At 39.8% G+C, this 20,760-nt stretch overlaps 1 protein-coding gene across 11 annotated transcripts in view; it reads left to right on the top strand.

Annotated features, from left to right (window-relative positions):
• The window catches only part of SMOC1 (SPARC related modular calcium binding 1), a 131,814-nt gene that overhangs the window by 47,657 nt on the left and 63,397 nt on the right, over nt 1-20,760 (top strand). For all 11 annotated transcript variants that reach the window (XM_064658309.1, XM_064658301.1, XM_064658298.1 and 8 more), the window contains exons 3-5: nt 3,348-3,460; nt 13,377-13,476; nt 15,931-15,978. In XM_064658309.1, coding sequence (XP_064514379.1) covers nt 3,348-3,460; nt 13,377-13,476; nt 15,931-15,978 — 261 coding nt within the window. The remainder of the gene's footprint in view (nt 1-3,347; nt 3,461-13,376; nt 13,477-15,930; nt 15,979-20,760) is intronic.

The following is a 20,760-nucleotide window of genomic DNA, read 5'->3' as shown; positions in this document are numbered from 1 at the left end:
TGAAACTGGAATGCATTAATGCCACTCTGTTTTATAGACATGGTGTTTGATATTCCAGAGAACATTTTTAAAAAGAGAGAAGTAAAAAATGCTGAAACACTTGAAGTAAGCCATCAAAATGCAGAGTAGGGTATATGAACCTACCATCATAAGATCAGACTTTAGTAAAATTTGTTATGCATCTTATTTGGGGTCATCTATTTGGCAGCTACTTTTTAACACTGGCGCTTATGCATTATTTTACATTTTCTAATTAACAAAGCAAAAAATAGCAAGGTGAAATCATCCCACTGAAATCACATGTTGATGCAAACAGTATAAAAGTACTAGCCCATAAAGTGAGGAAGAGAAGGATTGACAGTCCTTCTAAAAACAAACTGGTAAATGTTGATATTAAAGGCGCTGTTTTTACTGGAACTGAACTGTGGAAGATGGATGAAAAAGATAGCCATATGCACACACCTCTCCACTCAGCATGGTATATAGGTGATTGCTCCAAATCAAGGCTGTAAAAGGACTGGCACAACCTTTGGAAATCTATGAGGGGGGGATGGAAAACATAATCAGTCCCGAGTGCTCATGTACAGGAGAAAAATTGTCTGTCTTTGTACTTCAGCAGAGATTTCTGAAGTCATCACTTGAGCCAAGGGTTGAATTGCAAAAGAGCAACGATAAGCTCTTAAACGCTGTGGTGTAGTGGTGGTGTATTATGAAGTATGGTCTGCTGGGTGGTAGTAGAGGGTTTAAACTATAAATGTCAGTTAAAATTGCCAGGAGAGCCACAGTCACATGTTTTATTATCTTCTTTTTACAGTCAGGGCTTGATCATATGCATGTTTCTCTGTTCATTAGAGAAACTGGTCAAAGATCTTGGTTAGTCTCCCTTCTGCCTGGACTCCTAATGCATTTGTACTACAGGGGATATCACAAAATGTTTGTTTTTACCAGCTCTGTGCTGAAGCATCCAGTTTCAGTCATGTAGTTGTGAGTGTGCCAGCACTAAAGTAGATGCTATGTGGAAGTGCTTTATGCTTATGTTTTATGTTTAGGAGAGGAGCGAGGTATGCCTGTCTGCAGTCTTGTATCCTCAGATGAAGAAACTACAAAACATTTTCATTTGGGAACTTTTGCTTTGGTTGTCATGTAAGAAATTCACGTTTTTTTCCTTACAAGTGCACATCTGCATAATCTATGCTGATTTTTTTTTTTAGTGCTACTTAGTTGTCTCCTGTGAAGCAGAAGTTGAAAGTGTTTTCAGTAGGGCAGCTAGCTATGAAACAGAAGGTGCAATCACACCATTTGGTTTTGTAATAATGTCCTCTGTAATGTCAAGATAGATTACTCTTAAGCTTGAATGGGAGATCTGCAGGTGATAGGTGTTACAATTAACAGCATTGCCAGTGCTTCCTTTTCAGCTAAAAGAAAGAGCACATAGTTGCCCCTTTGACAAAGGGTCAGTTTGCAGGACTGTCCTCCACTGGAGATGTGCAAACAAGGTCTGATCATCTGGTCACTTTGACAAGCAGTGGAAAAGGAAATTCCATATCACAGCTTATATCATGGAGAACTAGAAAAATAAATACTGCTTCTCTAAATACTGTGTAAATTCTATTCAAGTCTTCTCATTCTGTAACAACCTTGCTCTTAGTACAGGTACTTAATAGGTCCACCTGAGATCAAAGCTCCACGTGCTAAGGGTATTTTGCAAACACGCCCCAAACAAATTAGTCCAAAGATGAGTGACATAGGATGAGAAGTGACATGAGGTCACAAGGAGGTGAAATGACCAGCTTGTAGTCACTCAGTAGTCAGTGGCAGAGTTGATATAGGCACATTGCTTTCTACTAGTCTCTAAGTGACCGGCATCTATGAGACTATTGCTATGAATCCTTACTTTTTTCAGAGAGAAGGGTTTGACTTTCATAATTTTGTACACCTTGTGAAATCCTTCGTAGGGAGTAATGTGATATGTTTAAAATGAAACTCTGTTGGCAAACTGGAAACTTAATCTCTGAGTCATCAGTAAATAAAGTATGTAGCTTGAAAGCTTTGGTCTATGCGTTTATCAAAACTATTTACAGCATTGTAATTGATTTCTATATCTAGTTATGCTTAGATGGAAGTTGCTTCTATAGCCATGCAGTATGAATTCAGTTGATCTAAGAACCCAGAGTGACTTTCTAGTTAAGTGCTGGTACTAGTGATGCTGTTGTTGAAGTTCATGTGATCTGTGAAGCAGAATATGTGAACTTCAGGGATCCAGTGGAATTTTTTGCTAACCAATATGATTTCCATGCTTGGAATGGGGATTCAGTCTTGGTCACTCTTTATGGTGCTGCTGAAAGATTCTGGTGATCAAATTTTGCAGTTTCTGCACTGAAAGTCTTTAGTCAGTGGATTCATGGGATAAGGAAGAAGGTACCTAGTCCCTGTGTTAGAGTGCCATGGAAACAGATGTTTGCTCTTTTCCTTCTCTTTCTAGACTGAACAGCAGTACTGTTAGACCTCATGTTTTTAAATGTAAACACTGAGTCAGTCTGTATCCTCTACAGGGCAGAACTCTCCTCTTTGACCCATCAGTCATCAGTGTAAGACTTACCTGGGTGTACTCTAACAGTGAGCTAGCCCTGGAAGGGTTTAAGGTCATCATGCTACACGCTGCTATCATCTGAAGTAAGAGCTGAGATCTTAACCCCTTCAAACTCTGCTTGCAGAGCAATGTTTTTTCTTGGCATCAAAGTGAGTAACTGATATGAGAAAGTTACAATGAACACCTGGCTTTAAGCATTGGGACTGGAGGCACAAGCTGAGTTTCAGGAAAGCACAGGAAACTGCATGTCTACCTTACCTGAACAACACAAAGGTGGAAGTCCAAATGGGTGACTGGCTATTTTAGCATCTTATTGGGAGAGTTGCTCAGAGAAGAATTTTTGGTAGGGTCATCCCTTCTTCCACACTGCTCACTGCTGAGCCTAAATTCTTGCTTTATACTCAGCCATCCAGTTTCAGGCTGTTAATGCTAACACAAACACAACTCCCTGCATGGACATTGTGCTCCAGCACTTCTTGAAAGAAGCTTCCAGAGTCCTTAGATGACCATAAAAACTATTGACTAGGAAATTAGGCAGCTTTTCATTAACTGGATTGTAGTATGATTGTCTAGGTTCATATTTGAGATTGAGTGCTAACTTGATATCTGCTTTGTGAACATGCAGCTAATGATCCTTTATGCTTTATATTTATTCATTTAAAGTTTTTTCCCCCACAGCTGCTAGGTGCATCTGGTAGCTTTTGGAGGAGCCAAATGATGTTTGCAATGTAAGTGGGTTTTGTGTTTCTCTTCATAGATGCTGGCCAAAGCAAATGTCGATTAGAGAGAGCTCAAGCACTGGAACAGGCAAAGAAGCCCCAGGAAGCAGTCTTCATCCCAGAATGCAATGAGGATGGATCATTCACTCAGGTAAAATTTCTATTTGCTTCTTTCAGCCAGGCTTCAGGTGTCTGTGGGAGATCCACTGAGTGGATGAGTTGATATAGGCCATGAGCCAAGTGATGATAGCAGCATGGGTTCACACCCTGACTCAGTTACTCAGGTGAAAATGTTGAAAGCTGGACACTTCTTTAACCAAATGGAAGGCTTGATTAAGTCACAATACCTTAAAGACAAATAGAAATGCAGTAGCATACAGCTCAGATGTAGTATAGAAACAAATGGCATTAACCTTCAGCATTGTGTAGAAACAAAAACAGTTGCAGGGGAGGTAAATTTTTCCATGAAGAGGAGCTGTAAAGGGAGCTGTGGCTTACAACAGGGTGGATCCAGCTGATTCTGCTGTTACCTGTACTTCATCTATCCCAGCAAAAAAGTAATCTCTTCAGCTTCTTCCTTTTGCAGGATACTTCTTGTACTGTGCCCTTTTGTAGTTTGGACGTCTGGCAGAGAGATGATGAAACTTCTTTGTTTGGGTTTTTGACTCTACTGTTCATTTGCTGAAGTTTGCCAAAGCAGGGTAGAAACAAAGAATGATACTTGCTTATGTTACCACTGGCATATTGGGTAGTGTCCCAGGGCTAACTGAACTGCCTGTTAAAATGGCTCATGCAGAGTTTCCTGACAGGTAGGAGGGGTATGCTCTTTGCTCAGTTTTGCAGGCATTTCAAAAGCCAAAATCCTGCAACCCTATGACCTCTCCTTTGTGAATCTAGGTAGATCACAGAACTTTTTTTGCCTTAGCTTCCATGTATCTAGCCCTGCTCTAGACATCTTGTTCCTCAAGAGAAATTTTAGGATACAGAAGTTATTGTTTGCAAAGTCTTTTGAAGGTAGAAGATATCCCAAAATGGAAACAATATTGGCTTAAAAAAGATGAGAAAGGCAAAGAGCTTTGGGTTTGGTTCAAACATTTTGTGATGCCTGGGGGAATAGGAAAGATTTTTTTTTTTTTTGTGATAACCCACCAAAAATTTTTATTCCCTTCCTCAGCCTTACCCTCACATTATCTGATGTGTGGGAGTGTTTTGTTTTGGTTTTTAATGGTGAAGTGGGAAAAATTTTATCCATCCTGCCAACTTTGCGTGCTACTTTGGAACAGCATCATATTTGTGTGCTGTGGACCATCATAGGAAGGTGGGGGTAAGAGAAGATGGCTGCAGTTTCTTCCAGTTTAAGTACAATTTCAGTTGTTGAAATTTGATTTTGTGTAGAGCTGCTCAGGTTGTGTTGGCACTGGAGGGAAATACTTATAAAACCTAGCACTGTGGGCCAGCAAAGTGTTCCATGTTAAACTTCATAGTTCAAGAAAAAAGGAGGAAGGAAAGCTGACTTTCAAATGTCTATTACCTGTCTATCAACCTCTTGGAGAGTTAAGTAGGGGTGCAGGTGAAATTTTTATCCTAATAAGCTGGACTGATAGTGTAGTTGATAAAGCTGTTTCAGACAGATTTATTTTGGAGGTTGGTACCAATGTCTGGATTGTGAGCAGTTGCTGGACTTCTTTCCTGTACATTCTTTGGCTATTGTTGGTTGCCAGTTGAGGGGCAGCAGGAAACTGCTTCAAAAAATTGTGTTTTCATTTGGCAGTCAAGCAATATTTCACATTCTTCCTCCGTTCAGTTCTATCTGTGAACACTGAAGTGCTTTTGTTTTACCTGCCAGGATGAAGGAAGCCTCTGATCTCTTTGTAGCTGGAATTAACTGAAATTCATATCATTCCTTGGATTGTGAGAATACCCTACATTGCACATAGCTCATGAACCAGCTTCATCAGTGATATTGCAACATTTAAGGTCATTTTCCCTGCATAAGATTTAAATGAAAAAATAATGTCCAAGAATGCTAACTAGTTTCAACCTGCATTTGAGGCAAATATTTCCTTTAGCTCCTGATCCAAATTAATTAAACTTTGATTTTTAAAAGGATGTATAAAAATTAGAATTTTGGTGAACAGTCTAAACAGTTTTGCTTCCAGCAATTCATGAATAGCTCTCATCTGGTGGAGGTGGTTTGGATACTGCATCTCTTGTGCAGAGAAGTGATGCTCCTGGGTTCTGCTCTACAGGGAGGCTGTGCTCTTGAAGTCCCTCAGGCCTTATGATGAAGTCAGCTCTGGACTGTTAGTTTATTCTAGTTCATTACTCAGTGTTGCTCCATCCAGACTCCAAAATCTCGGTTGGGAAGTCCACAACAGAGCAGTATCTCTCAACAAAGTTTCTAGGAGAAATACCCACCCTGCTCTTCAACATGGAATTCCCATCCCAACAAGAGGTTAAGCAGAGGCACATGCTTCAGCGTAAACCCTGTATGTAGAGCAGGTTGGGGAAATTTCTTCAACAACTTCCTCTCATCTTTTCTGTGTAACTGAGTTTGAAAAAGTGTTTTGTGTAAAAGAAAAATTCTGATCGGAGGGGAAAAAAAGATGCATGCATATATTTAGAATATCAAACGTCTAAATTGTTACAGTGCTCACTCAAGATGTGGATGACTTGCTTTCAGGTCTTGCAGAGCCTACTGAACATAGTAGGTGTTCAGGCCCACATTATTGTCCTTGCCATCAGAGTTAAAAAGATCTGAATTTTTATCTAATTAATTAATTGTTGGAAATCCTTGAAATTTTTGTAGGAGTGAAAAGCATGAGCTTTGTGGAAGCATTTGGTAGTAGTGGTAACTATGTTCAGAAAACCTGCTTGGCCTTAACCAGATTGTACTGTTACTTTTGTAGTTTGTCATCATTCTCTTTATTAGAAACTGAATTGCAATCTCTATGGGTAAACACTGAAAGCAGCACTAGGTGAGGGCTGTTCCTCTGAGAGCAGCTCAAGTCTGCCCTTTCCAGCTCTTGGCATTGTAGATAGTTCAAAACTAAATTTGGGGCTGGATCCACTGCAAATTGGCTGGGGCCATAGGGTGGTGATGAGAACATAGCTGCTCTGCTGTCTTGTGAGCAGCAGCATGTGCTACATGGGGCAGCAGCTGCAGAGGGAAGACCGTGCTCACCTTATCTGCTCTTGGTTCCCTGCAGGGCAGCTGGCTCTGAGACCCAACACTTAGATTGGTAACAAGGGTGAAAGGGAGGAGGGACTGAAGGCAAAGACCTAGCTTTGGCATTTAAACCCTCCCTTAGAGAAACATGTGTTGTAAACACTTGTATAATCTGTCTTTTTTTCGTTGTCTGTGAAATCTAGACCAAAATGAGTATTGCCATCGATTCTGTTGCTTGGCTGACCAGTTTTCCTGTGCATGACTAGTTATAATGTGTTTTGTGTACTACATTAAGAGGAGCAGACACTTGTCAATTCACTGTAACTCATATGCACCATGTGTGCTGCTTCCCTTATTTTTGAGTTTGTTATTGCAAAGATCTTATCAAATCCCTTTTTAGTGCTACTTAAACATCTAAAAATGTGACATGGATTTGCAGCATGAAGTAGAGGTGGCATTGCAGGCACGAAGAGATGACTGTAAATGGCAGCAGACCTGATTAATTGCTCTGGAATTGCTATTTCTTTATATTTCAGTCTGTATGGAGAATATTACTTCTTACAACAAAAGCTTTCTGCACTTAGCCCACAGTAATATAAGCAGGCAAATAGAATTTGAGTTATTCACAACATAAGAATGTTTGTTAGATATGAGTAATTTGATTAATTGTAAAACTGAGGTCACATGTTGTGCGAAATTGGACATGACTGAAACCAGTTTCTGTTCCCAAGACTTTTGCCTTTTTGCTGTTATGCTGTATTTTGCATAAATGCCATTCCCTTTCCATGCTGCACTTAACCTGCTGTGATCTGTTCTTCATAAACAACAGGCTCTAGTGGGTAATCTGCACACTTTCTTTTGCTGCCTAGTGCCATTGGGCTTGTTGCCATGGGTTGAGAGAGACTTGCATTCCTCATAGTTTTCCCCCAAGCAGTTTTTTAGAAAAGGTTGCTGAGGTTTTAAATGGGATCCATTTCAGACAGATTAATATGAACATGAATAGTGCTAATCCTGCCTTGGGGGTGTAGTTTTGTGGGACTTTGTGGTATGTCTTGCTATTTGCTGCCACCTTCCACAGTCTAACTGTGGTTTCTTTTTCTCACAAGTCATCATACAAGTGACTGAGAGCAAATCTCCTTGGAGAGTTTCTTTGAGTTTAGGGTTCCCAAAATGCAGCTGCTGGTGCAGTTATGATGCAGCACTGTGATTTCTTTTAAAGTGGGTGCATCAGTCAAACCTGTCACCTTATGGCAGAATCATTGAGTGGGCTATCAGAGCAGTTCTCCATTATCAGATAGCTTCAAGAGCACTCCCACATCTGGTAACAGAAGTCTGTTTGGAAAGAGTGATCTATATTATGGTCCATAGCAATAGTTTAATTCTGCACTATGCTAATGCACATAGAAAGTTCTGTTTTCTCCTGAGTTCCACAAACAGCCCTTTTCTAAAGATTTGGGGAACCCTTTCAGTCTTCAGATTTCATGATCCAAGTCTGTTCCTCTGCATTGTCTAGTGTAGCATGATGCTGGGCAGAACTACAAAAACTAATTTCTTAATGCAGCAAGGCACTGTGTAGACATGTCCCACATTCCCTGGATGCTGTGTGTTATTCCATTATTCAGTGCTTATATTCTAGCAATACTAAGCTCTTAAGGATTTAACCTCGGCTTTCAGAAGGCAAGAACACAGTCTATCTTGCTAAATTGAAGAAACTGTTCATGAAGTATCTGGGCATTAATTGATAAATGGTCCTGGCTTTTTCTTAATGAAGACATGCCTTCTATAAAAGACTGTAGCTGTAGCTTTCAGTGAGTACTGCTCTGCAGGTTTGTCTGCTACTTAAACACTTGCTTTCTTCCTGCAACTTTTGTTGTGTTTCTCATTTGTATGTTGTGCTAAAGACAACCCATGAATGGGTAAGGAGGTAAGAACTTTGGTTATATATGGTATTTCTTCAAAGTACCAGTTGAGAGAACAAAGGAACAGTCTTAAAGCAGGAGTGGACATACTTAGGGAAAGTGACAATATAAGATCATTCTTAACTTCCAAATGTCTCATTCTATGTCAGAAGCAGAAAGCCTCTCTTAGGTACACTTCTCCTGAACTAAAAATAGTATATGTGTTATTGTGTCTGATGGGAATGCCCTTGACTATGGCTAAGATTTTTTTGCTTCATATCACTTCTGTCCCTGATTATACGAATAGTGAAATTCCTGTGGAGCAAGCATTTTTTGAATGGTGCATAGACTTGAGGGAGATAGGTGCTGCATAAAGCCTTGGTGGAAATATTTGCACAGCACCATTTGTAAAGGATCAAATATGAGCAGAGATCAGAAAAAGTGACAAAAATTATTTAAAGGGTTGCAGTTGCAAAGAAGCTCAAACATAAGATGCAGACAGATTCATAGCTCCCAAAAGTTGTCTATAAAGGTAAGGCAGGCTTCTGATAATAGTCAGCGGACTCTTAATCAGATCTAGGGTCTAAGCATTACAGCAAGATACATAAACCAGAACAGAGGCATCACTATTTAGAGTTAAGATAAACAGTCGTCGGGCCAGTGTGCTGGTTGTGTTAAATTGGGTTCAGAGGACTTACTAGCTGAGCCTCATAGCTTGAGCAAAGAAAAGGCTTGATTGAAGAATGGCTGTGTGACACTGGCTGCTGCTCCATGGGTTCAGACTAGATGACCTGCTGGCTTGGAGCTATTTATTTAGCTGTTTTTACAGTGTTTACAAGGAGCACCTTGGAGCAGTTAGGATTTGGAGCCTTGCCTCATGTTGTGAGTGCAGGCAGTAGCTCTGCTGCCTGCCCATACCCTCAGCAGTACCATTAAAAAACTGAATATGTTTTTTCTTCTCTCATGGAAATATTGCTTTGAATGCAGGAGTAATGTTTTTCTTTCCTTCTCCTCTCTGCCTTCTGTTATGGAAGGAGCCAGGAAATATTTGTTTGGATCTGTGATGGCATAGGAGTCAGTTACTAAACTTTTCATCTGAACAGCAATGAGAGGCTAGTCTGAGTGTTGCTGTTCCTGTGCTAAGCCCAGTGCTTATCCAAGGTGCTTTCAAGCCTCTCACAGCAAATTACTTCTTTCTGTAACTTTTTAGAAACTGGTTTCAGACATCACAGAATTGCTGCTTTGCCTCTGTTCTCTGTCATATATGTGCGTGCAATTTCTCTCTCACTTCCATTTTATCTTTCAGTAACAACCCCTTGATCCTCCTTTGTCAAATAGCTGTAAAGGGATGCTGCTTGCTGCTTACTTGTTTAAAGTCTTGGAAATCTGCTTGGGAATCTGATTCTGATGCAGTGAGGTACTGAAAAAACCCAAACAATGGCCTCTTTCCCCTTAGGAACTTAAGAGGCAGAATCACCTGTAATTCATCTGTCATCTGTACATTCATATTGTAATGAATTTTGATGAGAACAGGTATTTAATTGTATGTCTAGTATATTAGCTGCTGTTTGATTTCACACATGGTAATGGCAGGGTAGAGTAGAGGAGCTGCTGCTACACTTTTAATTTGGGCAGTGGCGGTAGAGCAATCTTTCTTGAGTTTGTCCCTCATGCTTTTCATCCTTCAGTTGAGACACAGGTGAAATGTCATATCTCTCCATGAAAAATAGGAACAGTGTCCTCCTGTACAATCAGGGATTTGGCTGCTTGCAGTGCTTAAAACTGCAATCAGATTTTTTTTAAAGTGTAGAGATTAATGGGGAATCTGTTGAAGACCTCAAATGATCGACAAGTTTTATTTGACTGATTGCCTATTATGTAAATTAATGTTCAGCTGTTGGACAGGTGTATGCTAATTTGAGACGTCAAATTCTGTCATGTGCCTTTCCAGCAGTAATGGGCATTCTATACCTGCAGCTTGGTTAACAATCAAGTGTATTTATTATATAAGATTGTATTACCTCTGACACAATGCTTAGCTTTAGGAGACTGAGAGTCAAAAAAGTCAAACACATTTTTCTCTAACATGTATTTTGATAGTCAAAATTAACTCAGTAACTGAAGATTTGATCTGTGCAGTAAACATGTGTCATCCTTATATAGTTATTCTTCTGGTTATAACACTATTTAAAAATCTCTAATCCCACTACTGTTGGAGTGGGATTAGAATAAGGTTGAATTTTGGGTTGAAGATTTAAATTTTCTTTGGAAACAAAAGCTCAAGCCTAACATAATTGGGAAAATTTAAAGTAAAACCCCACATTTTCAAGATTCCTTACTATAGGTGCTCTGAAATAGTTGACATTTAAAATTTGTTTAAATACAGTGTTTAGAAACGGTACTGGATTACCTATTGCCTTTACATTTCTTCAATGTCATACCAGTCCTATATAACTGATGAAAAGTACACCTTTCCCCCCAGCTTTTAAACTTGAAACCCTAGGCTTTAGGCCACTGTTACAACACCTAAATATACTGAGACTTGGTCAGGTATTATGGTAAAAGATAGCATCTCTCAACATGAAGACATTCAGAAAAAGCAACTGCAGTGATTTTTGAGGTTTATGAAGTGTCCATTCTTCATGGGTAGCTGTCTGACCTTTAGGATAAGGATAAGATTTAATTGCAGCTGTTATCTGTAGCAGGGAAGTCCTTTGGTACTGCAGTAGAACATGTGCTTGTGGTTGGTGTGAAAGTGCTATCAATTTCAGATGTTTTTTTCCTTTTTTGTTTTAATGGCAGCATGGGTGAGAAAGGGTCATGGGATACCAGTCCAAGGAAGACCAGCATTCCTAAGCCCAGTTATTTACAAAATTACTTCACTTTTATGGATGTTATGTGCTTGGCTTGCATAAATGAGTGTATGTAATTGGTAGCTCTGCACTGAGATGCATTGCATAACATACTCTTAGTTAGCGCATCTATCCTAAATTTATGTCAATACGGTTTTTTTGACTCCTCTGCCATGTACTCTGTAATTTTTCTGAAGGCTTGGTTGAAAGACTATCTAGTCACTAATACTTGAATTTTTTAAATACTGGGTACACTGGATTTTGTTATATAATGTAATATGGAGTGATCTTGCCTTAAGAATTCAAGACCCTATCCTGGAATTTAGCTTTATCCCGGGATAGGATTTTTACAATTAATGCTCATATGTAAAGGCAGCTTCTTGTGCTATTGGGAATGCAATGTTGTCTATGCGATCAGCAAAGATAAATACAAACATAAGCCAAAGCAGTTCCATCACATTTTTTTGAATGTTCAGTGATAAGATTGACCAATAAGAAATACTTTCTAACTTGATTATTGCTAATTATAGTCACAGTACTTTTGAGTAATTTGCAATCAATTTTGTGATATATTGTGAGAATAAAGATGAAACTGCAGATAGTAGTGATAGTGTAGTAACATGGGTACATGAGATTATTGTTGATTTTGGCTGCTAAAAGTGAATGCTTGAGGTAAAATTATTGATTTGCGCTTTAGTGAAACCCAAGATAAATACCACGTACCGTGTTATAATTGCTCTTAGATCATGTTTTATGTGATATTCAAAGCCTTTTAAAAAAACTGTCATTAAGTCTCTGAACAAACTTTGCTACCTTAGGGCATTGAAGCCAGCTGTCAGCAAGGGGGAATGACTGATTTAGCTCTGAAGGATCCCTAATGAAGGGAACTGTACAAACACCCCATCACTCTTCTATGTGAAGAGAACTGGAATGGGAAATTGGCTTCAGTGAACTTCTTTGGAAAAAGAGAGAGTGGACAGAATTAATTTTACAAGTAAAATAAAAGGCTGTTTCCGAAGCGGTCTCATTTCATGGCTTTTTTCAGAAATGTATTGAAGGAGCCTCTCTATCTTTTAAAGTAACAGGCATTTCTATACCATTTGAAGGTACTGATGTACACACTCAGCCAAGGCTGAAAGTGTGTTTGCTAGAAAGGATTTTGGAATCTGTTAGTACTTACACAGATGCCTGTATGATGATAATTTACTTTTGTCTCAAGGGATGTCAAAGGCATCCTGAATTTCATCCAAATGCTGACCACTCTGAAAGCTAAGGTAAAGGTTGTTTGTTATTGTATTTATTAAGCTAAATGAAACTATATGAAACTACAGTGCTGCTGAACTAATACCCACATAGATGTTACTAAGACCAGTCTGCTAGATCAGAAGTTATTTGTTCTCACTTCAGGGGTTCCATGTCTGAACTAGTAATTCTGGTGTCTATCTGTGTTAAAGGAAGGAAGTGGGCAACTCTAGATATCTAGAGCTTTAAAGTTAAGCAAAATGAATCTTATATTGTGTACCTTTTGACTCACTAGAACCTTCATCAAACATTCTTAAGACCTTGTCAATGTATCAAGACCAAGCATGTTGTATCTTGCTCCTACGGTGTAGTTTGACGTAGTAACAGAATAGGGCTTCAATCTATCTGGAGAAGGTTTGTTAACATAACAAGTCAGTATTGAATTTTTTTCAGCCATGTTTGCTGAACAAAATGCTCTTGAAATACCCACAGATGCTGCTCTCTAGCAACGCCTATGGAATTTGGGACCAGGTGGCCTTTCCATAACCCAGCTGAGATACAGTGGACAACTATGTAATAGTAAACAGTGAATGGAATTTAGCAGAGGATGGAATGAGCTGAGACACAACTAAAGTGCTCTCAGATGACTACTTGTAACTTCTTTTGCTGCCTGAATTTCAGCTAAAGGAGTTGGAGTACGAGAAATAACGTTTCTTTGGGGTGGGGTGGAGGTGAGGGGAGAAAAGATAACAATATCAAATATAGTCTTCTGTGAGACCTCCTTGCTCTGAAGGATACGTTTGTGATGCATCTGGGTTGGGACTTCCAATGGGATGCTGAATTATAAAAAAAAAGTGGTTGGTGCTAGTGAGAAATGAAATGCCTGCTCTTTGTTTTATTAAACAGGTGCAGTGCCATACCTACACTGGATACTGCTGGTGTGTGACACCTGATGGCAAGCCTATTAGCGGCTCTTCTGTACAGAACAAAACTCCTGTATGTTCAGGTACTGTGGGAGTGGCTTCAACAAATGCTAATTCTGTAACTGAAGAGGGCTGAGGTAAATGCATCCTGATGAGATAGCTAAGTCTTTTCAGGTGACTTGTCCAGTTTACCCCATTTAATGCTGCAGTTAGGACTCTGACATCTCCACCTGTGGTTAGCATACAGACACTTCTTCAAGGCTCAGTGAGAAAAACTACTGAGGTAACAACCTGTGGTAACCAAGACAAGAGTCAGTGTTGCCATGTACACCAAAACCAAAGATTCACGTAACAGATGCGATAACTTTTTTCCATGAGCTGTATTTTAAAGAAATGGTATTTTGGGGGACATGGAGTAATTTTTTGTACAGAGTGATTTCAGTTACTTTGGTTTTGTGAGAAATTGGTAGTTTCTGAGGTTCTGCTGTTCTAATGAATTTGGGTCTATTGATCATGTTGCTTACTTTAGAATGCCTTTGTGTCATGAGGGTGGATAGCACTGGGCTTGCACCACAGGTCACAAGAGGGAGGTTCAGACCCGGGCTGTTACTCATGTGTGTATTAAGTGATGTGCTTCTGGGCACTTAGGGTGACATAGTAATGTCACGCTGTGGTTTACTGAGACCAAATCCATAATTTTCCTTAAAACAGAGTAATACTGTTTTTCTTTTTTCTCCCCAAATTCATTAGGGCAGCCCATGGCTCAAATGGAATGGGATTGGTCCCTAGATTTTCATATGGCCCTGATCAGTAGTGTACAGTCTAGCTTTGTGAGCTGTGGTGAACAGTGCTGCTGTGGCAACACCCAACTAGACATGGGCAAGGGTGGGAAGCTGTTCTGTGCTGTTTGGGAGAATTTGAGGGCAACACTAGAATTAGGCTTCCCTCCTCACTTCCCCTCTCTTTCCCCCTCCCTACCCCCCCAAAAAATAAGAGAAGAAAGAAAAGGCAGTAAGCATAGGAGTGTTCTAACATGTTCAGTGATGCCATGTGGGCACTGCTGCTGTGTCTGGCTCCATGCTTTGCAATCTGCACCTCATGGATTTTTAATGTATTTCTCCTCTCACACCTTGCAGTTTTTGCTCTTTAGGTGGGAGCATGACAGCAGTCAAACCTTTGGGTTTTTTTAATTTTTCTCCCCTTATTCAGTGTCCTCTTGGCTGGAAGGTATTTTGTGGTAATAAGCAAATATAAGTGACTTGCATAAGGGTTTGAGTTGAGTGGGAGAACTGTCTGAGAACTAGTGAGTCCATGTGCTTGAGGAAGTGCTTGGTTTTTCACAGGCATGTAAAAATAAAAGAAGATTAATATCCTAATTTAGTGTAAGGTCAAATGCTACAGTAATTTGACTTAAACCTTAGAATATGACTTTGACACCATTTTCAGTACATCATTTTGGTAGGGCATGTTTTAGAGTTTTGCTGATCTGTTTGTTTAGCCTTGTGCTGTTTATAAAATTGTGTTACGGGAAAGTAAAGTCATGTTGTATTGTAGGACACAGATGTTAGGCCTGTGATGACTAATATTGTGTTTGTGCTTACTACGTGTAATTCAGCAGTAGATCTGTGATTAACTGATCTGCAAGTGAAAGTGCCTGGGGAATAGTTTACCTTTGGAGTTTGGCTTGACCAGATTCTTGGGCCTGTCAGAGCTGTCTTCTTTAGAGGTGACTTTTGATCCATGTTTCCCGAAGGTTAAATAATCACTAGAACTGTTTAATAATGGTGTGTGGAAGAATCAGTTTCCTGGGAATAAAGCTATTAAAAAAAATAATCTTGTCATAGATTTTTATACATTTTGATAATGAATTTGTTTGAAAAGCTTTTATTACCTGTTCAAGTTTTAGCAGAAAACTGGGATGAAGCACTGAAGCAGACTGCAGAAACAAACATAGAATCATATATTTTCTGTGAAGACCTAAGTTATAGTAAACAACTCAAGATGTGTTCTATTCAAGTACATGCTGGATCTTATTCACTGTCCCCTTTAAAACAGCTGGGGATGCTCAGGGGTTGGTTGAAATCCATTTTCTGCAAATTGTCCCACTTAATCCCTTTCCTTTAGAATACTGTACTTGCATTCCCTGCACATTCTCCCCATCTGTTTTTGATTTGTTCTTCCTGACATTTGCAAATAAAAGAAGTGATTCTTACTGATCTTTCCTTCTTACCTTTGAATTTATTTCAGGTTTCTTACTAGCAGAATGCTCTGTTGAGCTCTTTCAGATCACTGCATCCAGCTACTAAAGATTTCTTATTTACCCTCAGCCCAACGCAACATCTTAATGCATAAAACGTATGGTTTTTGCATTGGTTGAAGCCACGGGCTTTCTGACTCCTAAATGGAGCTGTTGATAAGTAAAACAGATGCTTTATATGTTGAGATATTGACTGTATCAATGTGACATTGCATGCTCTGTGTGATCATGCAGCATCTAAATGGATGTCTTTTTTTTTTTTTTTTCCCCTCTCCTTTAGGTTCTGTAACTGATAAACCATCAAGCCAGGGTAATTCAGGAAGGAAAGGTGAGTGAAGTCCTGTGCTTCAGCAACTTGTTTTGTAATAGCAGCTGCCCAGCCACATCCCTTAAAATATCTCAGAACCTGGGTTCCTAATCAGTCTGTGCATGGGAGACATATGTACCATTAGACCTCCTCTTCAGGAGGAATTAATGGAATTAAATGATTGTTCTACTCCCTGAAGAGTAGAAAAGGATGTGCTCTGCTCTGTGCTTGCCAACTGAGTTGTAGTGCAAGACAACTGAGCTTCCCAAGGGGTGGGTGGCTGGTCCAGAATAGCCTCTGTTCACTTTGAAGTAACATACTGAGCATTTCTCAGTAAAATCCCTAGAGATTAGGAAGGCTGTCAATATGACTGGTACTCTGGGAGTCACAAGTGCCAATATTATGGTTGTGGCTCTGTATGCATTGGAAAATGGAGTTTTTCTAGTAGCACATAAAACCCTCTGGCAAGTTGGAGCAGCGCTGGATTAAACCTTAGCTGTGCTTGAAAACCTCACTTGTGCATTAGGCATTGGTCCTTCTTCGCTATTGTCTTCAGTCCTTGCTTTTCCTGTGCAAGGCATTGGGTAGTTCCTTGTTCTTTTCCTGTGAGTATTTTAGCTCTTCTCTGTGTCCTCTGGTTTGCATTCACTCTGATAGTCTTGGGAGGGTTGACCACTGAAGTGTCTATGTATGTGTATGTGTGTGTGTATATATATATATATATATATATATATATATATACACACATACACACACACTCACTGAGGAGCAGTGAAATTTGTCTTTAGGCCTTCTCCCCACCCTGATATCCAACATTTCTTCCCTCTACCCCTGATTCAGAGTCAACTTTTGAATTTGTCTCCTTACTACAGGAAAACAGTGCTGAATGCATCCTCACTCCTGCTGGTGAGGATGAATGCTGTTTCTTGGGAGAAGTTCCTGTTTTGATAACTGAAGCAGGATTTTTAGTGCTAACTCTCTAAACCTGTTCTTCCTGACACTTCAAGCCTAGGAAAATGCCAATACTTTAATTCAAGGAATATCTTCCATGCTGGGAATGTCAGTCCAGTCCTGAAGACACTTAAGAGGGATTAGCTTGCTATGTTCAGAGCAGTGATGCATATCTGCTCTCCAGTCTATTGTTTGTGTATAGTCGTTTAGGAAAAGGTAGGGAGAAGAAAGATGCAAGGGAAACTACTTAGTTGAGACTGAATGCTGAAGTTTCTTTCTCGCTTTTGATACATGTTAATGTATAATTGGCACCCGAATCCAATGATTGCTAATGCAATCATTGCTAGACTAGCCTGAAGTATAAGCAAATCAAGTAGCTCTTGAAATCTGCATTATTTTTGAGTGGAGGCTCTTTGTAGGGTTTTTACCTGAGTAGTCCTGGTCTATTGTTCTAGATTTGGAAGCAGCTGAGATTGGATTTCATAAGAAACAGGAGCAAAAGGGGAAAACATTTGAACTTGTTTTTCCTCATCACTCCCTTTATTAAGTTAGAGCTTGGAACATGCAAAAAGAGAACTGCAAATGGTATAAATTGATCTAAAATTTGTAATATAAATTGATTCTCCTTAGTGCAGCATGTAGCATCCTATTTCAAGGATATGCTTGGTCATGTGGCTGCAGAAATGCCCTATGCAGTAGCAGTCAAACAGAAAATGCTTCCCCTTGGGCCAGCATGCTTCAAGCAATAATGTAAATTTTCTGTCCCCTCTAGTTCTGAATTCATTCGTGGCTGTTGGAAGCCCCCACACAAGCAAGTTTGGCCCTTTTTCATCATGTTAGAAAAATACTTATGAGCAGCTATTAAACAGGTCTTTTAAAATCAAGAGGGCTTTTAGAAGCTGTAATAATTTGGTTTAAAATTTGATGGACTTAGCATTACATTTTCAGCTAGTGATGAATGACTAATCTAAAAATGAATTTGGCTTTCTTGTCAGCACTTTTTCTTGACTTAAGTTACTTTGATTTAAAATTCCAGTATCAGGTCCTGTTCTACAGAAGTTAGAACCAAGAACAGCCTGGCTTCCTTGAAGCAAGGTGGTTGCTGCAGGTCCAGCTTCTCTGAAGACTGGTGGCTAGCCAGTATGCACATCTGTTCTAGCTGAGTGTTCAAACAGTTTTTGGTAAAGATAACCCTTGGCAAAATGACAAAAAGGGCAGGATGAGGAGGGGTCCAGCAGGAACTGGGTCAGTGATGACCTTTGTGTTTTAGAGGCACAACTTTGAAGCTTCTGATATCTCTTCGGGCAACTACCAGCTGACTTGGGAGCTTTTGGAATTTTCCCACTGCACAGTAGACTCCTCTCTCCATTTCTGGATGAGGGTCTCTTAGTCAAAGAGCATTATCTGGCACAGAATAAGTACTCTGAAGAGGAAAAGTAATAGCTAAGACTCTCAGAAGTGATTTCTTTTGTCTCATTCATACAGAAATGTAAAATATGGAGCTAATAAACTTTGTGATGCTGGTGCCTTTCAAGTCTTCAGGGCAAAAATAGTTTTCTGGATAGAGTCTGCTCTGCATTAGAAATAGTGCAGATGGATGGGCTTAAGCTCTTGGGTAATAAGTGAAGACTTTACTAGCCTGTTAGCACTCCTTTAGAAGAGGGAAATTAATGTTGGAAGGAGGAAAAGGCTGGTTATTGGTAATAAGTCTTTCTCCAAATGTTTTGGCCTCTTTTCCATCCTGTTTAACTGTAATTTCTGGAGTACCAGGAGATGTGAGATAGCATGCAATTCCACTCACAGGCTCTCTCACTCCTGATGAAAAGAAAATTCAATTGCTCTATGGGCATGTGGCTTGGCATGTAGTTCCAGAAGTGGCTCTGTGGAGCTTTCTGCAGAGAACAAGCAAACATGCTGGCAAGAGATACTTTTTAAATTCCATGCTCTGGTTATTGATATCGCTATTGCTGTATGATGCAATGCCAGTTACTCATACAAGATGTATTTTACTCATACAAGATGTATTTTACTCATACAATTTTTCATACAATTTGTGCCGAAGTTAAAATTTTAAAATAGGAGATATTGATTTGTTCTATTTTGAGAAGTGCTCTGTTGCTGCAAGGCAGAGCAGGCGTGGGAAGATGGAGACATGTTTTGCATGATGTGGAATTGAAACCCAGGCTCTCGAGAACATGCTTGTTGTGTGGACTTTGCAGCTCAGACACTTACCACCATTCTTCCTATGCTGAATGCAGCCTGCAAGCGAAGAACAAGCTCCCAGGACCTTTGTCAGGGAATACAATTACTCTTGTATGGGATTAGGATATCCAAAACCTGCAGATTTCTGTTGCTCTTTTTTATTCCAACTTGTTCTTTGTACAGTCCTTTCTCATAAGGAGCTTCTTGCATTAATTTGCTCCAGTTGCTGCTTAGACTGAAAGGCCTGAGACTCTTGGAAAATGCATGCTGTCCTCTAGAGGTCTGGATCTCCCCAGTCTCTCCCACTAGGATGTTGTTAATGTTTTAAGAAGCAGTGAAAGGCATCCTTGGAGCCAATGTGACTGGATTTTTTCCTTGCCTAAAGAATGCAGAATGTTCCTTTCCAGCCAAAGGGAAATTGTGCCACCCTTTTGAAACAAAAAAAACAAACGTGAAACGAAGAAAATTTAAGACTTTATTTTATTTGAGGAGTTCTAGGGCTTTAGCTCAAAGCTACAGATTTAGCATATTGCAGTCATGAGTGGTATCTCTTACAGTCACCAAGAAGGTTTTAAAAAGTAGGCTGGTCAGGAATCAGAGGGATGTCAAAAACAGCCATGCAATTGCTTATCTCGATAAAGTCACTTGGTCTTCCTTCTGGAAGAAAAAATATATTCCAGTGAGGATACTGGTTTGTTAGTGATTAACTCTTCTGGACACTATATGAGAGGTGTTGATACCATTTTTAAATCAACCGATTGAAGGAAATGGGAAAGGTGGCTTGGTTCTATAATCTGGGATTTAAGGATGATGCAACTACAGGGTAAATTTTGGCTGGAGTAACTTTCAGTGTCAGTCATGAAGAGTCTTGAGTGGTATGAATTCCCGTTTTCCTTTATAAAGTCTCTTGCAGTGCATAAAGTTCCAGGGCTGTTTTGACTTATCTTGTTTTCCTATTGCAAAAGCTGGCAATAGCATCTGCAATTCCCTGTACAGTTGGTGAAACGTAAGCTCTGATGGACCCACAGAAAGCAAAGCCCAGTTTGAACTTGTTGTACCGTTACTATCTTACATGTAGACAAGACTCTTGTATGGAGCTGCAAAAATCTTTCCTCAATGTTTGCAGCCTATCCTGAGATGAGCTCAGTTGGTTAGAGCATGGTGCTAATAATGCCAAGGTTCTATCACAGTATGGGCTATTTGCTTAAGAGCTGGACTTGATGACCCCTGTGGGTCCCTTCCAGCTCAGGTTATTCTGTGATTCAAAACTGAAGCAGTCTGAAAAACCTAAGATGAGCAACTTGAAATTCTGGCCAATTGAACACGTAGAATTGGGTTCCTTTTTATGGGTTTGACTGTCAGAAATTAGTTTCAAGGCAGGCTTTTTTGGCAGAGAAATTCTGGACTGCAGCTGTGGGCAAGTTGGCCCATTCTGTGGCTCTCTTCCTGCTGTTTTTCAAGAGTCTTACCTTTAGAAAATGTTATTGGCCTAGTTGTGCAGCCAATAGACTGAGCAGTCTGAATCAGTAATGAGCCATTAGTCTGAGTCAATAATTAGGCTGAGCAGTAAAGGGTGAACACTTTCCTCAGGCAAACCCAAGTGAAGGATGGCTTGTGCTAGTGTAAACAAATGGAACTGCTTGTACCTGG

This window comes from Pseudopipra pipra, chromosome 6 (genome assembly GCF_036250125.1).
Source record: "Pseudopipra pipra isolate bDixPip1 chromosome 6, bDixPip1.hap1, whole genome shotgun sequence".
NCBI lineage: Eukaryota > Metazoa > Chordata > Aves > Passeriformes > Pipridae > Pseudopipra > Pseudopipra pipra.
This window is presented reverse-complemented; position numbering and strand designations above follow the sequence as displayed.